Raw genomic sequence first — 17,232 nt, forward strand, 5'->3', positions numbered from 1 at the left:
TAGTTTATTAGCACAATTCTTAAAATAAAGAAGTTAAAATGGCAGATCTCAAAACACTTCCTAAGACCTTCAGCACCAGGGGCATCTTGACTGCAGCATCTTCCACAGCTCGTTCAGCACACCCAAGGTGTTGGAGCCAAGGCCATGTAGAAAATCACTTGCCTTTGAACCTTTCCAACTGTTCCTTTCCGAAGGGGGAAGATAATGCATTTCTCCCTCCTCCTCCTCCTCACTCCAGCACTTCTCTCCGCCCACAGGAATCCTCATCAAGTCGATAGGGCTGGGACAAGCGAAAGGCAGAGTGCTCTCCTCTCCTTATTGCAGCTTGGCAGCTCCTCCTTCCCCCTGTTCAGGCACAGAAGTGCCAGTGAAACCTGTGAGACCCCCTCCCCAAATATTTCGGGCCTGTTGTTCCATGTTCCGGAGAGGTCACAGCTATAACGTTGCAGAAAACCACAGGAAAACGCTTAGTCTTTTCATCACTAGGGGTCAATGCTGGTATTAGTGAAGACACCACCGTGCCACCCTCAAAGACGGATGGAGCACCCTCGGCCCTGCGAGCACAGAGAGCCGCTGACCCCCGCACACGGGGACACGAACACGCGGACCCCGCTCTGCGTGTGACCGGCTGGGAGGACACAGGACACCTCAGGATAACGCACTAGTTGGGAAGCACACTTACTAAAATTACTGACTGGCTGAACAAGAGCATTACGGCTTGTCCTACATCCTAGCCCAGGTACTTAATCTGCCATCATTTCCTGATCTACATAACTCTTTAAGAAGTCATTTTTTGTATTAAAAATAAAGCGACAGCAGTAAAATTAACTCTATGGTACTATTCCTAAAATACTGGTGTAAAAATGCAGCTTGTGACTGTATCTCCCTGTGCTGGGACTGAATTTCAAAGGAACATGTAAAGCGATCCTTGGATTTCGAGCACTTGATTCACTTTCTCGGGCCAAAGAGTTCAGAAGCCCAGTACCACAAGGGTCACTGTACACTGAGTATCACAAACAACCATCCGGCAAAAACTATTTATTAGGAACTGTTAAAAACCTGAACCAGAGGTGTTAATAGTTTAGGAACTAATTTTGCTCAGGTGTGGTTATTCATGCGGCACTGACAGAACTAGGACAACACAATCACTCTGCCGGCACGACTTACCCAAAGGGGCATGTTCTGATCTACAGGAACTGGCTTCTGCTGCGGAAGATGCTGCCATGGTAGAGGCAATTTCTCCTATATCAGAAATAAGTGAAACCCACAAACATTTCCCCACCTGCCAATTGCTTTAACTTTTAAAAAACATCTGCATTTCTGTAGGATCCTGAAAGGAAACCAAACCCTGCAGGCTTTAGGCCATGAAATTACCAGCTCCCCAGCTAGCAATAGGACAAAACTTTATTTATATCTCTTCCCTATCTGCCCATTGGAAGGATCCATGAAGCAGCTGGTCCTTTAGCAGATGTCAGACCCATGCTTTGATCCAAACAACAAAGGAAGATCAGCTAATTGGGATGTAAATGTGTGAACAGATTTGAGGCAAAAGTTTCTGTTTCCCCACCAACATCCAGCTCCAGGGACACTGACAATCTTGTTAGAAAAGTTCCCGGAAATGGCACGTGTGTCTACTTACACTAAAACAAAGCTTTATGAACACTGTAGTTAATTTTATTTTCCATACACATATTCTGCTTTCAGCATACTTGTTACAGACATTTCAAGATTTGGCAAATTGTATACAGCACTCTTCATGCTACAACAACCTTGAAGTGCTGGCTCATTTATTGACTTCTGCTGAAGCCCCAAAAATATTTTATAGGTATATATAAAATATATATATATGTGCATCAAGGAAATGACCACATTTCACTGAAATAGCATAGCAAAAGTGATGCAAAATACTTTGATCTGCAATCTGAGCATGAAACCATGGATGGAATCCATCTGCTGGCAGCAGAGAAGCGACACATTCTGACAAGCATGTTACTCACAAATTGCCAGTCTCAAAATAATTCACCATTTGCTACGCTGGGAAATCAAGTATTGTGAGAGCAAAGGTGCAACACAAAACACCGAGACAACCAACGCACACAGTCCAACTCAGCGGCGTTAAGGTACACTCCTAAAAAAAAGACAACTTGGTTGAAGAGCCCATTTGCAGTACAAAAATCAGCATTGTCAGATTCGGGTAAAGCTTATCTTTGGTCACAGTGAGGACAAGAATAATTGAACATACAGGTGTTTCTCAATCATCAAAACAACTCTTTTGAAATCTCCCTTCCTTGATTATATAGCTACTGTGAGTTACTTAAACACCAGCGCTGTCTCCTGTGTGCATGTGAATTACAGAAGGTGCTTTCCCGACAGTGTAGGCACAGGCTCAATGCACAAAGAGATTGAATATTGAAGTAGCTTTAGCAAACACGTGCTGCAGAGGACAGAAACGCTGCGTGCCCTCAGCAGCTCTGCACACCCGGCAGCCCCCGCGCTGCCCCGCGCCTGGAAACCAGGGCTTTACCAAGATGGTCCAAAGCGGCTGAAAGAGCAAGAGGATTCTTTCATCCTGTCAACATGAACCTGATGGGAACGGAGCAGAACACAACCACAAACGACCAGCTTCTATTTTGGTGCAGTTTAGATGTGGAACAGAGAGTTGCAAAAGGTATGGTATTAATAACAAAGAAAGTATCTTCAAACAAGTCAGATCTTATTCCTTTGGAAGTCACTTTCTTCACTATATATATATATATATGTATATATTAATTTCTTCTTTATGATCAGCATTCCTCATACTAGAAATGTTGTGCTCTTACACTATTCAACATTTTTGTTTTGAGAGACTAATAATATTAGGAGGTTAAAACCAGACTAATTCTAGTAAAACAGACTGGTTTCATATCTCACTTGCATTCCTAGATCACAGCTTTTCAGTGACGCCCTGTTAACCTGTGAAAGCTGCCCAAAGGAACTGCAGGAACCTCTGAACAATCTGTGTTCTTGCTCTTTGAGAGCTCTCACACTGCTCTCGAGTCTCACGCGGAGCAGCGCTCAAACGCTGGGCTTCATTTACGTGCACAGAAGCAAAGCCGAGACAAACTGCAGCCAGGGGAATTCCAGCCTCCCACCCCCATTTCACAATTCAGCTCAGAACAAAAGAGAAAACACAGTCAAAATAGCACAGGACACGTTTCCTTCAGCAGACTGTTGGCTTTTCTGAGCAGTGACAGCTCTCCAGGACTGAGCCTTATCTTAGTGAACAAAGACATTAAAGACCTCATGCCAGTGCAAAGTTATTGAACACACATTGACAATCAACTTCTCCAAACTGATGTTAAACAGATTAATTTACTAGAAGAATCAGATGTTCTTCTCATATTATATTAGTTTATTAGTGAGATCAGGTACTACCTTTACATTCAGAAGGAACAGGAAATCCAGACTGATTCACAAGAACAAGCTGCTAATGAGAAAAGACAACAGCCATATGCCAAGTTCCCAAGCAACATCTGTTAAGAGCTCGGTATTCATTTTCCCATTGCAGGTACACTCCCTTTCTACACGGCATTCAGACCTGTGATTATGGTTTGAGCTTGAGCGTTATCTGAGATAAGCTGTATGCAACTAGAAAGTTTCTTGTAGAAAAAGATTAAACAGCAGAAATGAAGTTCCATAGATGCCTTCTTTATGCAGAACAATCACCTTTCTCACGCGGACACACATCAACCCTACTCAATTCTGTGGCACTCAGAACACTCTCCAAAATCATACAGTAGCTTCAAGTAATTCTGCAACTCATCTTCAGACTCATTGTACGTTGTTCCATCATGGGTTTTTAGTTTGTTTTTTATAAAGAAATTATGAATTTATTTTAAGGGGATGATCAGGGATGCTGGGAAAATGAGAAGAGCAGGGAAGGTGGCAGAGACAGAATTAAGAGATTATACAGACTGGTAGCCAGTACGACTTTTTCTTCTTCCAATGATATAAGATATAAAGACAAGAATGATAAGGAAGCCAAGCGCCATGCCCACTGCGATGGGAATAAGAAAGTTCAGGTCAGAATCAGCAAAGCATTCTTCAGCTGCAGAAAGAAGACAAACAAAACCAAGAGAGAATGAGTTAGTAAAGGAAATAAAGCACTAGAAACCACAGAAAGCAACAAGAAAACAGACGCTTTTGAGAACTTACACGGTATTAGGCACAATGCATCTAAAGTAAAATCAGTATTGAGTAAAGAATTGAAAGATTCGACTCCTTTAAACATATATACTACACACACCCTTTGTATTGGTAACATACTGCTTCTGATTGGTATGTTTAATCTCATCTTCCTCTAGCAAGCAGTCCAGCCAGGTTAGAAACACAGGACAAAGCAGCAGCCGGAGCTGATCACAGCTGAGTTCACAGCAATGTAGCACCAAAAAAGACGGACTGGTGTATCATTGGCGTGACCAGACCCCCAGATCACCAGCACTTCTCCAGGTTCTCTGGGCATGAAGAGAAATAACAGACGGCAAACCAAGTAACAAAGCAGAAATTTACCAAAACCCACGAGAGACTGCAAATATAGGTATGGGGAAAGCGCCGAATGGAAAACACTGAGCCTCTTTGGGTGAATAACTTTATTTTCAATCCAAATACAATAAAAGTATTACCAGTTCCAGCTGAGAATGAACTGGACCTTACCAAAATCAACACAGGAGACAAAAAAAGGAAGAGACAGCTGTAATGCTACAGTGGCTTTTAATATATAGATTGTAAAATAAGCGAGGAACTCCCTGCTGATACAAACACTCATACAACAATTAGCAAACAGCTCTGGGAACTGATTTTGAACTGGGCAATGCATCTTGGTACCACCCAGTGCAGACCATATCCTGCTTCAACACCGCCGGGTGCTTCACCACCATGCTTTTCATACAGCAAAGCTCCTTTTAAAACCTCTTTTGCTTGAGTTTATTTTAGAGCAGAGTAAGCGCCATGCACACATTCAATGCTTTAGCACAAGTTCGCTGTTGTTTTAAGTGAATATTTTTGAGCACGTAGCTGAATCAGGCTTAATTGTAGGCAATTTACCATCTCGATTTGGCTCACTGCAGCTCAGCACACACGTGCCACTACCTGTTCACAAAAGGCTCCGCAAAGCCTTGGGCTAAGAGGAAAGAACACACGCGGAGGTTCAGCACCTGAAAATACTGAACTTGGACAATCTGAAGGCATCTAGTGCCAAGCAGAGCAACGCTTGGATGGGAAAGAACAAAAAGAGAAAAGGAAATATGTACCTTATACGGTGAGCTATTTCAAAATATTCTGACTACTGAGAAAGCGTTTCAGCATCTTAAAAACAGAACTACATTTTACGTTTAGCCATCTTTGTTCACTGAAGATCAATGTACGTAATTTAATTACTACGTGCTGGATAATGGGTCATTAATACTAAACACGAGTGAATTTTCTAAGGATGAAAGGTGCCCAGCAGGCAGCCACAGGAATTCCCTTTCTCTTTTTAAAGGAAGCAGGTGGCTTCAATACGCATCGCGTTATGGCATTGCCACGAGGAATTCCCAGGATAAAGAGTTCAACGCTTCATACCAGGAACATCCCGTCCTTTGCACCTCTGCATTCTGTGCACACGTCTGTCCATGCGTGGGTTCTGTACCCTGCTCAGCAGCTCTAAGTGTCTTCAAACGCAGAACGGGGTAAGTGTGCCCCGTGACAACCAGACTCCGTGTTCAGGCCAGGGGGAACGGCTTTTCCAACATCTTTGCTTCAATGAGTCTCCATTCAAAATCATCAGAAATCTTGGCCCAGTATAAAAGCTATCCTGCCTTTTAATTCCAATCATGAGATGAAACAAATAGCCCAAAATTGTGTAGTTTTATGGGTGTATGCTATACCACAGAGAATACCGTAGTAAATTTAAAAAGTAAAAAGGCATTCACTAGCTGGAAAAGCTGCTTCTGAGGACTAACTACTATAACAGCATGGCATCTTTAAGCTACAAGATCAGAAATCTTGGTATCTCAGAAGATAGTTTTAATATTTAGTAAACTGTATATAAGGCATGGTGAATAGTAATCAGAACAAACTGAGGTCTATGACAGATGATGCACATTGGACATCTGCAAGCACACCCAAGTTAAATGCCGCTTCCGCACACCAGAACAAAACTATTTTTATTCACATAGTGCCACTGCATATCTTCAATATTCTGAAATTAAAAGTGCCGTATTTTTGAAGAACTGGATTTCATTCATCAGTTTATTATGAACTAGAACATACTCTGGCTAAGTTGTTACGTTTGGCCATAAGAAATGATACAGAATGTATTGTCATGGCTTAAGCAGGTTTGTTTTTAACAAACGGTTTGCCTGACTCGGCCAGCAAGCCGTCTTTGGAGTTCAGGTTTCTTTCCCATTTTAAAACTACCCCTATCGAGCATTATAACCTTTCTTGTAACCAGAATAAGCCAGTAAGTACTAGGACACCTAACCTTCCCAAACCTGCTCTGTACTGCAATGGGTACACGTTGTCTGCCTCTAAGCTGCAGTCTTCAGCTAAATAGAAAAAGGGCAATTCTGGGGGAAAAAAATGCATTTATATAAAAGTACTTAAGACTATAATCCCCCTCTAATTATTTAGAAGTTACACCTTTCCCCAACAGGACATCAGTCAGTCATACACATAACCCTGACCTCCTCCCACTCCCCAAAATACAATAGCAACAGTTCCCCTTCCCAAACATCAGAACTAGCACACTCGAAATTCCATGACAGACTCTCTTGAGGAGCATGTACCTGCATATTACTGTAGATTTATCATTCCTGTACACCACAAAGTCCAGTCTTTCAGTGCCTAGATACTCACTGCAAGTCTCCAGGACAGACAATACTGGAGATAAAATTACAGTAAAAATCATAATGCTTTGACAATAAAAGTCTTCACACTTATCCCAGGACAGCAGTAACTCCTGCTTGTTCCCAGTTTTGTCACAGACTCTTGCAGACTGACTTACTCTGATAATTTGACAGAAATGTAATACCTGCAGTGCCATTGTAGTTTAAATTCACTTTGACTGATTTAAATCCTTCTGAACCTCACTGCCAAGCTCTCTAACAAGAGCCCATTAAAATACTTGTGTTTTTCTTCACATTAAAAAAGCTTCAGCAGACTTCAGCTTACACTTCAGGAAGGTGCTAAGGCTATTTTGACTTTGTGTAGCAGATGTGAAGGTAGCTTTAACAGAATTATACAGGCAGCACAGGTTAGAACCAAGAAGAAAGGGATTAGACCACACTTTTTCTCTTGTCATCTGACCACAGAGTTGACAGGATGGGCCAGAAAGAAGGACGGTAAAAGGGAACACTGTGTCCCTCTCGCTGCAGAAAAAAGTATATAGTAGTACTGTTACCAGAACTGGCAGCACAGATGGTATCAACGCAGCTTCTACCGTAGAGGATGCAGCTACTAACCAGTTCCCCAAAGGCTCCCTAAAGCTTTCCCACTTCTGAATGTGGAGACCAATTTCATCTTCCAGGATGACCGCAAGAAGAAACTGAGCCATTCACAGCTGTGCAGCAATTTAAGATGACTGGCAAAATCAATCACAAAATCATCTCGTCTGGATGGAGCTATAACTGACACAGAAGTTTACAAGCACGTTTCTAACGATGAACCAGATGTACAGTGTCCCAGTTAGTTCCCAAGCTGTCTTCTGCTAGCGGGCTGTACCCAGGCACACTTCAGAACGTGCTGCAAAACCAAGCACTGAGGAGCACCATGACCAGCTACTTAAGAGAATCTCAGATATAGACTGACTGAAGTTGACCTTACTCATGTAGTTTATTTTCTTTAAAAAGGAGAGTACAAGGTGTCTGGTTTCAAATCAGTTAAAAAACATGAACAAGTTTCCTTAAGAAATAGAACAATCTTTATTATTTAGAGCACACATTAAACAGGTTGACAGTTCCCTACAGAGCAATATATATACAGGAAAACTAGTGGTTTTATAACTCAGATTTTTTTTGAACCAGTTACCGGCACATCCGTCTAGGAGTATTTTAAACTCTGAGCCAATACACTTGCAAATGAAGATTCAGTTGCAGGTTCTTGCAAAGATACTTCCAGTCTTGTTGACTTTTGGGAGCAGTTCGCACTAATCTTCTATACTGTCACTTGGAAACTGTGCACAGCTCAAAAATGTGCATGGTCAAATGAATGCCGTGTGCTAACTACTCCTTAACAGAAATGCATATGTAACTGGTGCTGCTGAGTATCACGCATGAAAACACTAAAAATCTATATGAACTCCTGCATTTGAGGGTACATTAATAAGAAAGTCATTAGATCAACTTTTTTAATTAAAATGGGTAGTCTGAAAGCCTGTTTCAAGATTAAACTTATAGTAGTTCTCCACTTTCATTAAAGTGAATTTCAGTAACTGATGCAAAATGAAAGTTGTAGACTACAAGCTAGAGTAAGCATTATCCACTTATACTTGCTTCCTTGGCTAGTGTCAAAAGTAAACTGTTTTCAGAAAAAAAATTACTGAAAGAAGTGTATCGTATGATTTGTATACAAACATGCCACAGACACCTCTACAACCCTAGAGAACACTAGTAAAGCACTAAACCAGCTTTGATGCAGGCTGAACTCATTCTAAAGGAGGAGACAATGTTATGCTCATTAAATAAGTAGTTTAGGCAGCTCATGTTATGACATACGCAAAAAAATCACACTTACCCAGAAGTCTAAGAGACTTCTTTTTTTCCATGCAGTAAAAACTATGTATGACAAAGGGAGGCCAGAGGAAAGTTGTGCGGCAATGGTTGGTCTCTATTGAGCTGCGGTTCAAGAACGGTGCAGTTGCGCTGCGTTTTTTAAGCTAGTTATCCTTTCCATACAGCAAACGAAACCAGATGTAGTGGGTCCACCTCAGACTTACTTGGCTTTTGCATTCTTAACATTAATAAGTGCTACACAGCAAACGATCAAACACAAAGCACATTAAACATTCAGAATGCCAATGGCGAGCAGTTATAATGTGAATTTTGACTGGCAGAGAACCATTCGAGATGAAGATTTAAAGACAGCTGAAGCTGCAACAACAGATCCTGGCTTATTAAATGAGATCATCTTTAAACAGTGGTCATTCAAAGGAACAAGACAGACCAGTTCTGTGCAGAGCGTAATATAAAGTTAAGTGCACTTTGAAGTTCTGGAATTTTTACAAAGGTTATTCCCTTTAAACTGATGCCAACAAAAAAAACAAACTTGCATTAGTTTAGCAGAACTCTGCCTCAGTTGACTATTTTAGATGATTGCCAGGATATAATAAGTGATGAAGAATTCAGTGCCTAACAGTAATTTCTCTTTTGAAAGCATTTGGAAACAGCACTGAAGTCTTCCTATTCATCCACCATTTGGCAAGTATGTCACCCATTTTGTTTGTACAGGCAGGTTATAGGAATGATTCCTGAAACCACACCAAGGCAGGAGTAAACTACTCAAATTCTGTCACAGCTAAGTAAGTTACTGCTGCCACTTCAAGAATGACTTAAGTTCAGCCTGAAGTTCAATTATATGAAAAACAAAGTTGTAACTGGGCGTTGTACAATCCTTGTTAAATACTATACAAGTCAACATAGTGACCAATGCTTCCAGCTTAACCATCAGTTATGACAACAACTAAGAAACGCAGAGGAGAGAAGCAAGTACAAATTCTATGCTATTCCGGGAGTTGCGCAATGCATATCAGTTTAAGATGCAATCTCGTTTCAGGCTACAATTTGTAAAAAGCAGAAATAAATCCTAAACACTTCAAGGTTTTTGCAAGATAAAATCCTTAGCCTAGCAATTCCAATATTTGACATCTTCGAAACAGCTACAAAACCCACGTCATCTTCTTAGAGCAGGAAAACTAAAAACGTAGTTCTGCTTCATCTGAGATAAACGTTCTTTGTTTCTCAACTCCAGTCAGCTGCGGCTAGTAATTATTCTTAAGGTTGGGGTCTTTTTTAGACTTCAGAACTTGCACTTGCTTTGTTTAGAGTGAAATCAGAACAGGAATCACATTTAGATTCACAAAGTTTGATATCCAGCATAGCTTTTTCTTCTGCCAATTATGTAAGCAACCACTATAATGGCAATCAAGCAAGCAAGTGAAGCACCAACTACAATTGGGACCAGAATGCTGTCATCATCCAGCGAACACTCGTGGGCTGTAGGTGAGAAAAAGGTTGCAACAAGGAATAAATAAAAACAGAATACTATATAATTGGGAGAATAAGGAAGCTAACTGCAACTTAACTACAGAGTGAAAGGGAACCTAACTCTTTAGAACATATTAAGATAAATACTCTTGACTCTGCATACATTTGGGGAGTTAATTTACCTCTGCCTAAAAAAAGTTCAAAATATTGCACTCAGTCTGTTTGCCTACAGACCAGTTTAGTAATAAAGACTGTGCTGCAAGTATTATCATTAAGTACAAAGATCAAGTTACACTAAAGATCAAGAAAGGTCATTTAAGCCATTCCAGTTTCCCCAGACAAGACCAGAACAACGCAGCAAACAGACATTTTAGAATCCTTCTTTAGTTCTGGATATTCAAGACTGCCCTGAAAGAACCTCTGTCAGTTCATTTTTCCCCCCAATACTCCTGTTCCTTAGACTGACAGGTAAAAACAAAGGAAACATCTAATGGTATTACCAAAGTGCTAAAGTTTTGCCTCATTTTCTTATACATTCAAGCTACAAAAAACTGCATGTCAAGATGATGTCACAAAACTTGTAACCTATTCTGCAAGGCAATGTTTCAGTCCCTTTTCAGTGCCCCTCGCTCCTTCAAGTTTTAGGAAGGAGAACTTAGCAGACATTTTTTAAGTGAGAACAAAGCTTTCCTTGAACTTGAATGTCACTCTCAGAACTCTGCATTCCATGTATGTAAAAAACCAAATCAAAACACAAAAACCACCCAGAACCCCAGACAACAGAACAAGATCTTAAAAAACAAAGCACTTGTGCCTAACATCGCAAGCATCGCAAAAATTAACAAAAACTCTTACCTGTAGAGAATTTATTTTCCTTCACAAGGAATGGTTGAATCCATAGATTGAAAGTATGTATTTGAAGATTTTCATTAATCTCAAGAGTTTGCTCTTTTCGGCACATATAAGAACTACCAAGGAAAGTATCCCACTTGCTGAAATTGTTGTTATCTGCATTTGAAATGACTAAACAAAGGAAAAAAAATAAAAGGAGATTTGCATGCCTACTACTACAACCGAGGAGCTGAATCTAGAGGGACAAACTTTTCAACACTGACTACTCTGAAAAACAAAGTAGTCTGAAGTGTGACTGATCTACTCAACCTAAAGACATCTAGCACTGAAGTTTTTACAGTACTTAGCAGTAACCTGTCCTCCATACATCCTCCATACAGACAGGACATCAGGCTTTCCTGGTACCTCCACTCATCCCAGCATTGCAGATTTGCAATTTAACTGCAGTAGCATTGACAAGCAACTCTAAAAAAAAAAACTTTTATTTTGGAAAAATGTATATTTTAGTTTTTGAAGGACTGGTCTCTTTTCCCAGTGAGAGTTAAGTAGAAATGGTTGGAAGATACAGCAGCATCTTCAATCAAAGAAGACAACAGCTGGTTTAGGAAAAACAATACGCTTCAGAATCGATACAACTGTATTTCATCCTTGAAAAAAAATCATGTTACTGAAAACAGTTACAAAGAAGCCCTCTTAATTTATATAAGTTTACCGCAGAATAAGAGAGCCCATCAGCAGAAGTTTCAGGAAAAGACAATGATCCCACACTGCTGTTTAAAGTAACTCTCACAGCCATTTCTGCTCAATGATTTGTTCCTACCAACATAAAGGCTAAAAGTAGGAAGTAACAGTAACCAGGAATAGCATTGAAAAAAAAATAAGTCAGAAGTATTTTATAGATACATACATTGGCTAAAAGCTTATACTTGCTTTAAGACAAATACCATTGCTTACCAGAACCATTCAGATGGTTGAGCAGTGTAACATTCACCTCTTTCAGATAAAATTTTGGTACATTTGCACTTGTATTTCTCTGTTTAAAAGGCAAGAAACAACTGTCAGCGTGCAATTTTGCATTTTTAACTTTAAGAACACATGCTTTACAAAGTCTAACACATTTACCTCAGTCTTACATCTTCTACAACTTTTACCCAACTCTGGATTTCTCTTGAGCCCGTCAGCTAGCCAGTTCTGCTTCCCATCTGGGAACAGCCGACCGCCAGCAGAAGGATTTCACCAGGAGTGATCATCATGCAACACTGTGGAACTTAGTTTAATATAAAACAAGTTACTTACAACAACAAACGTGAAAGCAATTGAAGTGCTGTTTCCATCATTCAGTCTCAGAGTAGCTGTTGTGTTGCCACATGTACCATCTGCAGTAGTCGTCTTTGGATTGATGTTGATCAGAACAGGCTGAAATACAGACACCGCACGTCACAGACACTCAGCTGCCACTAGGAACACGTTGTTCTAGTCAGTAGTCTTAGGCTAGAAAAGCTTGTTGTGAATATGACTGCAGGAGGACTGAGCCTGGGTGCCACTGAACCAAGGCTACTCAAGCTAAGCTTGCGTGCTGGCAATACTGACGCAAACAAATCACCCAGTGAAGTCTTATTTTGCTGACCTAATACAACAGGTTCGCTTTGGCACCCTCTGTGGGGAAAGACAGTATCTGCAGGGACTAACGGCATTAACAGCTCAGAAAGTTCTAGGCTTTTAATGCTGTTAGAGGTATTCCTGGGAATGAGTTATGTTGAATCCACATAAGGTTTTGAAGATAGGTATTATGCCACGATACTGCTCTGACATCAGAGAGGTGCTATGTATAATACTTAGAAGCGGTTCTGGACGACCAGCAGTGTATGAAGCAAACACCCTGTACTCACATTTCACACCAAATAACTACAGCAACCTTTCTACTCTTCTAAAATAGAAGACAAGCACCTTGTCTTTGGAAACATTCAGCTGCAGCCCCACAGTAGCCAGAAGACAAGTTTTATTTCCACTTTTCAGAGAATAGTTTCCTGTGTCTGGATTCTCCACAGGTTTGGGCGCAGAGGTTGGAGTGGGTGATAAAGTGCTGGTAGATGCAGTAGTTACATTGGCAACAGTAGGCAGAACGGTAGGTGCAGAAGTAGGTGTGTCGGCACGACATCTGGACTCTGAAAAGAAATTTTAACCACCATTTCAGCACTGAAATGTTATTCAAGTCTCCTGACTCAGAGGTCAGTTCAATACAGACACCGATTTCTCTGTTGAAATCTAAGGAGTCTGCTAATCAAGTTGGAAGTCTCACGCTCAGCACTACAGCACAGTATTCCAAACAATTTACAGCTATCACTTACTCTCAGAAATTCTGTAATGCCCACAGTTTTAAATCCACGTAGCATATGCAGTACTACCTACCTCCAACACACGGAAGCGAAACACACGGACAAAGATAGCTAAGTGGTTACAGAAGTGGGATATGGATCTGCTGTAAACAAAGTCAGCAACCCTAGGTAAGCTACATGTAGCTGGATGATGTGCTTATCTCTCAAGTAGCTGAGCTATAAGATAAGACAACAGGCTCTGGATGATTTAAACGAAAAAGCATAGGCTGCCACTGAAAATGGAAGGCAGGCAGTTAAAAACCTTGATCTAGTCAGCAGCAATAGTTCTCAAGTACTTATTTTTAATACCCCGATTACTGGAACACACAATTTATTAGATGACCCCCTTGGCATGGGAACAATCTACATTACTATATACTACTAAATCTATTCTACTAACCTATTTTTCCAAGAAAAATAAAAGATGTACTAAAGGATATTTACATGAATATTATTCAGCACAGCGCATCTCAGAGCTAGTAGATTTTTTTATTATGGAACTCTGCTCTGTGCACTAAGGTACAATACAAAAAAGCTCATTCACAAAATAAAATTCTCACCTTTTTTACTGATTGTGCCATTCTGAACAAAAGCCTGCAACGTAACATTCCAGAAAATCTGTACTACGTTTTCTGTTTCAAAAGAGTCAGCATTATGACACACGTAGACGTTATTCAGGTGAACTGGAAGCATAGTATCCTTTACAACAACGGTAATTGGTCCTACAAAAAAGTACAAATTTTAATGTTTTATGAATTGCGAGAACATTCATATGTAGTGTTATGTTTTATATCATTCCATGAGACAAAGAGTAAGAGATAATTAAGTTTAACAATCCTAACTTCTCTTAAATGTTTTACCAATGTGTCCTGATCTGAAGTGACAAATACAGAGAAGTAACCAAGTTTTCAGAATTAGACATTAGGAAGTGAACCTTTTTACTTCGTTTTTAAGGAAAAAAACCACAAACTACTATTAGTAGGTACGAGTACAGGGAAAGCCTAAGGCTGCAGTGCTTTGCTAGGTGGCAGGTGAAGTAGTACATGCTAAAAGGAATCTTCCATATGCCTGTTCTGTTCTAGCAGCACCTTGCAGATCAAGGCTGTTCAAATAGTTAACCTTCTCCTTCCTTTCCACTTAAAGGAATTATATGTTCAGTGATGCTAACTAGTATATATTCTTACCCAGTAGGCAGGTATGACAAACAACAGTTAGGCAGCATATGGCACAGAAGTCATTAGATACATTATCAGTCCTTCTAATTTCGAAAAAGCCAACCGAGGCTAGGTACGCAAGATCTGACGCTTATGGCCAAGACTGTTTATTAAGCAGGATTCTACACTGGATATTACCTTTTCTTTTCGCATCAGGAAATACAGCAGTATCATTAGTGTTGTAGGTAAATGTGACAAAATCCCCCTGGTAAGTTTCATTGGTTTTTGTAAAGTTATTGCTCCAAGAGTGACCTTCTCCAAACTGCAATGCCACAAGTGCAGCTTGTGTGTCATTGCCGCAGACGCTTCCATCGTGTGTCACATTGGATGGCAAATCCAAGGTTATGTTTTTCTAAAAGAAAAGGGTAATTTCAAACATTTTCATGGATAGCAGTTCTTCCCCATGACAACGTTATGAACCTGCTGAGTCAGACTGAACCTTGCACAAGATTAGTGTGCTCATTACAGGCCATTCTACAAAACTACAAAAAAAGGTCCCTGACATCCGACTGAGAAAGGAGCCATATCAGGTTCAAGTTCCAAAGTCCAATCTAACTTGGCTATAAATCTTGACCGTGCTATTTACACTTACTATTTGGGCTAAGAGCATTACTACAGTGATACACAAAAGCCATCAAGTGTGACCAGTATGCCATTTAAGCAAGTGCAACATGGCACTTTCAGTCATTTGCATTATTAATTGAGAATTTATGCTTTGTTTTAAACATGAATATTTAGGAATACTCTTAACAACTGATTTAGTAATTAAAAAAAACAGGTTCAAAAATCAAATGCCTTAGGCAAAAGAGTGTACTTAAACTTCTACCCAGGACAAAGTACAGTTCTCAACAAAAGTCGCCTCCAAATACTTACATAATCACTACTGTTTGTTTCATATCGTATCAAGAATTTCATCATCCATTTTGCATACAGGCACGTAGTATTAGAGGCATCCTTTACTTCTATTTCTACTGCATAGGACTGGAAAAAACCTGTAAGATATGACTATTAGCTAGTAAGACATCGCTCTTACTTCATTTTCTAGAGCAACTTAAGAGGACAGCTCATTACAAAGCAGTAAACCGTTTCAGGGCTGGATTCAATTTGCCCGGCAGTGAAAGAGTAGCGAGATTTCTAAAAAGTATTAAAACTAGGAAGCGCAGCGCGAACGCTCAGAGAATGCTTTACGGTCTCTTTGCCCGACAGGGACTATCAATGTAAGCTGTCAGCGCTCAGGTGACACACCGAGCAAACCGGAGGGGAACACAGCGCTGCCCGTGCTGCCTGGACACCGGGGGTTCCCATTGTGTTTGAGCGCGGGGCGGGCCAAGCCGAGCCCTCTGCGGTGACACTTCACCGTGTTTGCGCAATTCCTGGCTCGACAGACACGGGCGTTAAATTCCCTTTACGTTTCCAGAGAAGTATTTAACAGCCGTTGTGTTTTTGACCCTGTGAACCTCGGCCGGTCTCGCTGCGCGCCGCTGTGACCGTTGCCCCCGCAGCTCCGCGCTCACAGGACCCGCGCACGCAGGTCACCGGCGGCTGCGGCCCCAGGGGCTGTGCCCGCAGCCCGGCCCGCGGCCCCGACGCCATCCCAGCGGCGGAAACAGCAGGGCCCCGGCAGGCCCCGCTCCCCTCCCGCGGGTGACAGCGCGGCCCGGCCCCGGGGCCGCCCCGGGGAAGCCGCCGCCGCGCTGAGGCGGCCCCGGGCCCGCCCGCGCCCCGGCAGCGCCCGACGCCGCGTCACGTGCGACACCTGCCCACCCCCCGAGACGGCCGCCCGCAGGCCCGGCGCCATCCGCGGGCCCGGGCCGGCCCCGCCGCGCTCACCGCAGGCGCCGAGCAGCAGGAGGAGCAGGCAGGCGGGGGAGCGGCAGCGCGGCTCCATGTCCGGGACACCCAGCGGCAGCGAGGGGCGAGCGACGGCGGCGAGCGGGCGACAGCAGGGCCTCGCCACCGGTCATGTGACGAGAGGGGCGGGGCCACCCGTGCGCCGCCAATCGCCGCGCCCGGACCTCGATTCAATGGGTCGCGGACAGAACGCTCGCTCAGCGCTGCCTCGGGCGGGCGGCGGGTCGGTGCCGAGCCGCCGCTGCCGGCCCGGGAGCGCCGGCGGGACCCTTAAATAATTAATAAATACTCTTAAATAATTAAGATATTTTCTATGTTTACAATAAATAAGAAGGGGAAAGAAATAGGTTAAATTGACCTAAATATTTAAGTTGGTGGTGCAGAGCAGCAGAGTACTGGAGCGGGTTATGGCGTGGGGTCATTGGGGGCTCAGCAGGGCTGCCCTGGGGACACCGCTCTGCCCGGGGACATGGCACTGTCCTAGGGACGTGACACTGTCCTGGGGAAATGGCCGTGCTGTGGGGACATCGCACTGTCCTGGGGAAATGGCTCTGCCTTCAGTGTCGCCTGGGTCTGACACCGCTGCCGTTGCTGTCCCTCCTGCCACGCCAGCCAGGCCCGAGCAGGGCGGGCCTCGGGCGCTCCGGGGGACTGGGCAGAAACCTTCCGCCATGGCCTCCGTGGGGCTGGGAGGAGGTTGCAGCAGCGCTGAGAACTGGGATG

At 42.5% G+C, this 17,232-nt stretch overlaps 1 protein-coding gene across 1 annotated transcript; it reads right to left on the reverse strand.

Moving 5' to 3' along the window:
- Window positions 1–7,824: 7,824 nt before the first annotated feature.
- Window positions 7,825–16,642, reverse strand: LAMP2 (lysosomal associated membrane protein 2). Its single transcript, XM_082061612.1, has 9 exons — window positions 16,489–16,642; window positions 15,532–15,650; window positions 14,797–15,010; window positions 14,005–14,166; window positions 13,017–13,234; window positions 12,366–12,485; window positions 12,024–12,102; window positions 11,073–11,240; window positions 7,825–10,226 (listed from the first exon to the last, which is right to left on the reverse strand). Exons 1-9 carry the CDS (start codon window positions 16,544–16,546, stop codon window positions 10,087–10,089), a joined length of 1,278 nt encoding a protein of 425 aa, XP_081917738.1. The 5' UTR covers window positions 16,547–16,642; the 3' UTR covers window positions 7,825–10,086.
- Between the last annotated feature and the right edge of the window lie 590 nt (window positions 16,643–17,232).

Source organism: Streptopelia decaocto (assembly GCF_964273445.1).
Source record: "Streptopelia decaocto genome assembly, chromosome: 10".
Classification (NCBI taxonomy): domain Eukaryota; kingdom Metazoa; phylum Chordata; class Aves; order Columbiformes; family Columbidae; genus Streptopelia; species Streptopelia decaocto.